Raw genomic sequence first — 6229 nt, forward strand, 5'->3', positions numbered from 1 at the left:
ATCAATGCTGCAGATGTGAATGGAGACACTGCCCTACACCATGCTGTTCTACTTGGGCACACTTCTGTGGTGACATTTCTACTGCAAGATCAAAGAATCACTGTCAACAGCAGGAATCTTTTGGATGAGACGGCCCTTCACGTCGCTGTGCACAGATTGTCTTATCTGTGTGTTGATCGTCCTGGTTTCACCAGGGATACAGAAGCTAATGCCCGACACAGCAACGAACGGTCTCCCACTTGGGCCAAAGAATACACACAGTATTCCTATATCATCTGCCTGCTCCTGGGAAGCGGCATCGATAGCANTGCCGCGGATTGTAACGGAAGTACCATTGTTCATATGCTCGCAGGGTCAAACTTTCCGGAGCTAGTCCAACTCTTACTCGCCCGACACGATGTGGAGCCGAACGCCGTTGATAATGGTGGCCGTACGCCTTTGGGGTGGGCCTCTGCGGAAGGATACATATCAGTAGTGAGGACCCTGCTGCAGCACTCAGGGGTGAGCCTAAATGCTCAGGGTCATGGCGAATACACCCCTCTCTGGCTGGCATGCCGAGCGGGGAGGGTGCATATAGTGGAAATACTACTTCAGCAAGACGGCATTGATGTCAACCAAGAGTGCGAAGTTGGGATCTCACCGCTTCATGTCTCAATCACAAAGGGACATACCAATGTCGTTGAGCTCCTGGTGGCGCAGGGAGATCGCATTGACGTTAACGGCAGGACTCCTGAGCAGCGCTTAACCCCGCTCATGCTGGCGGCATCTGGGGGCGACAAGGATATCGTACGATGTCTGCTACAGCACCCGTCCATCAATGTGAATGCAGTTGATGATTTCAGTCGAACTGCCCTTTTCTGGGCGGCAAGCGGAGGTCATCACGACGCCGTGCGCCTTTTGCTCGGCCATCCCGCTTTGAATACCCGGAGATGGAAAGACAATCAAGGTCATACCGCTTATGCCATGGCAAAGAAGGGCGGCCATGCGAGCGTAATGCTCTTGTTACGGACGCCCTAACCCGAGGGGGGGAGGGGAAGAGAAATCTTCTCATCATGAGAAAGGGCTGATTGTTGCGTCGATGTGACTGCCCTGTCGGCTCTTGGACTAAGTCGAGTGTAGGCCTATAGTCCTTGATTCTTGGGTGTGGCAACTCTGAGCCGTTCGAAATTGGGAAAGTGTGTAGTGACCAGGCGAGAAGCTTCTTATCCGTATGACTATTCGGCTCCGCTGGTTGTCTGATGCGATATTGGTATAGTTCACATACCACTGCATATACCGCGTTAGTACGAGTTGGCCTTCTGGTACCCAATAGATTACCATACCGCCGTTATGCATGGGTTAACTAAGTGGTCTGGTTTTAAGCTGGCTTTCTGGTATGTCTCATTTATAGAGCTCACTCATTGCTCAGACACAATTCGGATGGAATTAGACGTTCAGTAGAAGTAATTTCATGGACGGTATTAGCTACGCTGCTTCAAATGAAGCCATTCAGTTATTCATTGACCTACAAAACTGAGGACCCCGGAAAACACAATCATAGCATCTGCTCTCTTCCCGCATCGACGCGCTGGAGTTCGCTGCGGCCCCGACCGTATGCTGCCAAGATTTGATCCGTGAATTGGAACACTTCGTATTGGATATGTTATTACCGTGGGAAGGAAGCTGATGGGTTAGTCTTAGACCTGCGGAAGAGCACACGGCAGTCCCCGGGCATCACTTACTCTGCGACGGCCCCACGTTCGGTTGCTCCGGTCTTACCCCTGCCAAGAAATGCGGCCAGTGCGCCCCACGTGAATGCCCTTGTTTATTCGAACGTATTCCAAAGAGCGCGAGCGCTGTTAACCGCGTTTTACCATCCGGTATGGCTATTCATTGCGAAACCATTAGGAAGATCTAGACACGAGGACAGTCATGTGCATAATAGTATAAACTGCTAATGGTTGCGACCAGGGTGGCGACATGGTTATGAGATAATCTAAAAGTAACATGGAAAGGCGAGATGACATATATGAGTGATTTTTAGGGCTAAGCTATTTTGTATGACGTTAGTCAGGATATGATAATGAATCCAATTCAGAAGGGGAGAGGTCGTTGGAGTACTTCGCGTTGCGATGGGTATCGAGCGTGGTTGCGGGTCTCCTATCCCAAGCAAGCACCCTCAATTCGGGGCTTGTGTCTCCGGAACTTGCGTGCAATGCCGTCCTGCTAAACTCTTTTTCGATATGTCCTCGGAATCTTCCATTTTGCACAGCACAATACAGCCCATCAATAACCTTGTGGGCGGCCTAAGGGCTCAAATGACTTGCCACATTAATATGTTTTCGTAAGATATTGTCCTAGCGGACTACCAATGATCGTGCCCGCAATAAGAGCATGGCCAAGGTGTCTTTGTTCAATATGTGAATGGTCAATACATTTGGGTTACGGATTAACATTCGCCTCGGACAGCATTTTAACGGTCCTGCGAAATTTGAGGCGCACAAACGCATGGCCATCCTCTCCATTCGGAAAACGACGGAGGCTTCAAGCTCTGCAACTGGTGATTACACCAGTTATACAATGAGGTGTTCATGGAGATACCTGCTCATCCAGGGATTTTACGCTATCTACGTACTTTGAGGCGTATTATCCGGTTCTCTACCCTCAAAAATCGATCTTACCGTAATCGCGACCTACTCTAGTCCGTCTTACCACAGGATTCCGTCCCATTGGACGATATATTTATGTCAACGAGAATTCGCAGATCTTGGGAGCTGTCATGCACACACCATGCAGTCTTCATTCCAGTGCCGCATTGAACGGGAGGAGCAGGCGCTAGAGGGATACCGCGAGGAACGCTGTAAAGGCAGTGCTCGCGTTCGGCTCGATTGCCTCTCGTTTGATAATGGGTTCAGCCATCTTATCAACGATGGCCGTAACTCTATCCGACTGGAGCGTGTTTTGGAAATCCAGGGTTGCCTTCGTGTCAATCGAGACTACCATGTGCCGGTGCTGGTCAATGCTGCGGACTGGGGGCACCGCATCCGATTCAGCGAAACCGGAAATGGACGCTTTCCGGAACTGGTCGTACCGTTGGATACCGTCCTTCGTGCAATGAACCATGAGAGCCTCATCTCGGCAGCGCGGAAGTGGCTCAGCCCGCAGAACCGCTGGTGGGTGGTGGATGTGTACGTAGAGGACCAAGGTGGGTGCCGCTGCGATGTCCGACGTGAGGCAGCTACACCCGGGGCTCCCTCACTCCCTGCATGACGCTGCTGACTATGTCCAGGACCAGGACCAGAAAACGGGGAGACCGATGGGGATCATCTCGGACGGCGTCGNNNNGGCGCCCGCCTAGTCCGGTCTCTGCAAGAGCAGTTTCGGAACGAACGACAGCCGCCCGACGGGCTAATTTACCAAAAGCTTCGGCTGTACCAAGGCGAACTCGGCCAGCCGGCCGATCGAGACGCAGCCAACAAGTGGTGGGTGATCCTGCAGAATAATCCGGCCACCAAGAAACACAAATACCTGCGAGCATTCTTCCGCCACGGCAGCTTCCCACAGGCTTTCGATACCCTGCTTCCGATTCCCGGGCTGTGGGCCGGGATGCAGATCGGTGTCCTCCACACCCTGGTATCCCTAAGATGTGACGAGGTAGGCGATCTACTCGTCATATAGAGCGAGGCCAGCCCAGCAGCTGACAATATTGCCACCAGGAAGTACTATCCTACCTCGAGTATATACGCCACACATTCGTTACCAGGGTCTTCGGAGATGATATGGAGCTTGCGGCAGAAGCGGACGCCGCGAGCGTTCAGATGCTGCAGTCTCGTGCTCCGAGGGTATCGAACCATGACCTGCACTTTCTGGAGAAAAGGATGAATGACGGGACTCTCTTCCCATCTATTCAAGACGGCACGAAGCGAAATGCCGTCTGGGACCGACTGCAAACCATCAACGTTCCGATTCCCACCCTGCAGACTTTCTTTTCCGACTTGCGGTATTTGGCCGTTGCCCGCAAGGTTATGCGAACGTTGCTCCAGATCAACAATCCGAAGACTAAGATGTCCATCGATGAGAGGCTGGGTGGCCAGCACCGCATGATCGGACGTCTTCCCCTGGGCCAGAGTAGGGGCGTAGTACGGCAAGGGCTGCGCGAGCTGTGGCGCTTCAGCTTCCAATACGGCCTGGATATGACGGGGACCGCCCGCTGCCAGCCTCGCGATCACCGGACACAGGAGGCTGCAGCAGTCATACCCAACATGACTGCTTCAGTGGATCGGACGAGGCTCTGGCAGCACTTCTTCTGGCTGGCCGACCACGAAGGCTTCAGCACCCCGTCCGTGGGTGATTTTGGGGCCAGTCCAATGGACCCCCCTATGGTCCCGACACCGGCGAATAGCCCCGAGCTCTGGGGCGAAGATGAGCCCGTGTCGCGACGACGCGGTGTTCCCTATGTCCACACAGTCAACGCGGACCGGTCTGCCCTCTCCAAGGAGGCGTTGGAGCAAACTCCGGAAGTACGGAGCGTCACACCGACGCTCATCCGGCAGGCGCAGTTCCGAGCATTCTTCCGTCACTTGGGCGAGGATACCCACCGCAGTCCCACCATCAACCCTCCTGAGAGCCGGGCATCGATGACACCCGTGGACATGTTTGTCTCGGATCCCACAGTGCCCCTGAACACGACCGAAGACACCGCCGAACATCCCGGCACATCTCCTATCTTTCGACCGGATGTTTTCCATATCGCAGACCTAGACAATACCCAATTTGATCCCTTCTGGAATGCGGGGATGGATATGGTGAGCAATGTCCCACCTTTGGGGAAGCTTCGCGTGCACGTCAGGGCGCCTTATTGCCCGGAGAGGACGATCAATGTGCCCGGCGACAGGGAGCGGGTTATTGGATTTCTGGACGGGCTTTCAGCCTGCGGTTTCGTTCTTGATATTGCCCATTTTCGGAAAGCCAAGAGTGTGGATATTTACGAATGGCACACCGGAAACCCGTTTGATGAGGTACATGCCACACTAACCCAGGATATCGTCTGCCAGTACGATGTGCCCCCGGAAAACCGGCTGAAACGGCGACGGCGAGATGCGGACCCTAGCATTGTGGAAGGTACCGTGGACGAGGTCATGGCATGGATCAATCGGCAAGTACAGTTGTCCGTTGTCGAAGAGGAAATCTAAACCGTATTGCCATAATGAGAATCGATCCTTACTAGCTTGGAGCCGATACACCACGCCGGCGCGTCTCGAGACAAAGAGCCCAGAGATAAATTTTGTGAACGCTGGAAACTCGTCATTAAAAGTACCCACTAGTCACTCGATTTTGTCTCATCACATCTGCTTTCACATCGACAAACCCTCATGCACGGAAGGAAACGCCGACGTACGATATGGGCGGATCCCACCAGCGAGTCCACAATGGATCTCTCGAGACCGTTTGTTCGACTAGGGAAACGGGCGAATGCTGCACAAGATCCTCCCCACCAAGTCCATGATCAAAGCCATTGGGAAGACTATGAAGCGGGGCCGGAAGTATTCTGTGGCCGAGACGTCACTTTGGCCCGACACCGCCGGCATAGAAACGGGATGGTCCATGTCCAGTGCCTGAAGATGGATCAGTCGTCTATTGAGTCGCGGATCAAGACCATCAATCAATGCCAACATGCGAGCTTTCCTCGCCTCTTGCACGTCTACGACTCTGGCGAACACCACTTTTTGGTGTGGGAGCCCGTAGAGTTCTCGGTGCAGCATCTCCTGAATATCGATCTTCCGACTGTCCGATGCTGACGTCGCCCTGATCATCCGGCCGGTAGGTCATTTACCAGCATCCCCTGTGCAGCTGCTCACAGTGTTAGCAGGTGCTGGAGGGTATTCGATTCCTCCAGAACCAAGGACTCGTGCTGGCCGCTCTGAGCCCGAATACCGTCATGCTGACGGAGGACGGTAATGTGAAGATTGGTATGTTGCCCGATGCTCACGCAGTTGGCTGGTGGGCTGACCCTAGTCGCTCAGTGGGCGTGGAAGAGAGCTGCCGAGTCCCAAACGAGGATATGCACGCCGACACGCTCAAGCTAACCGCTCTTGCCGTGATTGTCGAGCAACTTATGGATCGTGTCGCGGCCACGATGAAGAAATGGAAAGAGCCTCATTCCTGGGGACCGGAGATCAACGCTTTTCTCCAGGGCCTGAGAAAAAAGCCCCTGGATGAATTGCTCAAGGTAAATTCCTGCGCCCCTTCA

General features: G+C 53.6%; 1 protein-coding gene across 1 annotated transcript; it reads right to left on the minus strand.

Moving 5' to 3' along the window:
- Nucleotides 1–703: 703 nt before the first annotated feature.
- ASPSYDRAFT_52382 (uncharacterized protein) lies at nt 704–1166 on the minus strand. The gene has a single exon (XM_040848476.1). The coding sequence runs from the start codon at nt 982–984 to the stop codon at nt 799–801; it is 186 nt and encodes a 61-aa protein (XP_040695953.1). The 5' UTR covers nt 985–1166; the 3' UTR covers nt 704–798.
- Between the last annotated feature and the right edge of the window lie 5063 nt (nt 1167–6229).

The sequence above is a fragment of the Aspergillus sydowii genome (genome assembly GCF_001890705.1).
Source record: "Aspergillus sydowii CBS 593.65 unplaced genomic scaffold ASPSYscaffold_23, whole genome shotgun sequence".
Lineage (NCBI taxonomy): Eukaryota > Fungi > Ascomycota > Eurotiomycetes > Eurotiales > Aspergillaceae > Aspergillus > Aspergillus sydowii.

What these genes read in the sequence shown, in the direction of transcription:
- ASPSYDRAFT_52382 (XM_040848476.1), bottom strand. Translation starts at nt 984, where the DNA reads ATGGCCGCCCTTCTTTGCCATGGCATAAGCGGTATGACCTTGATTGTC.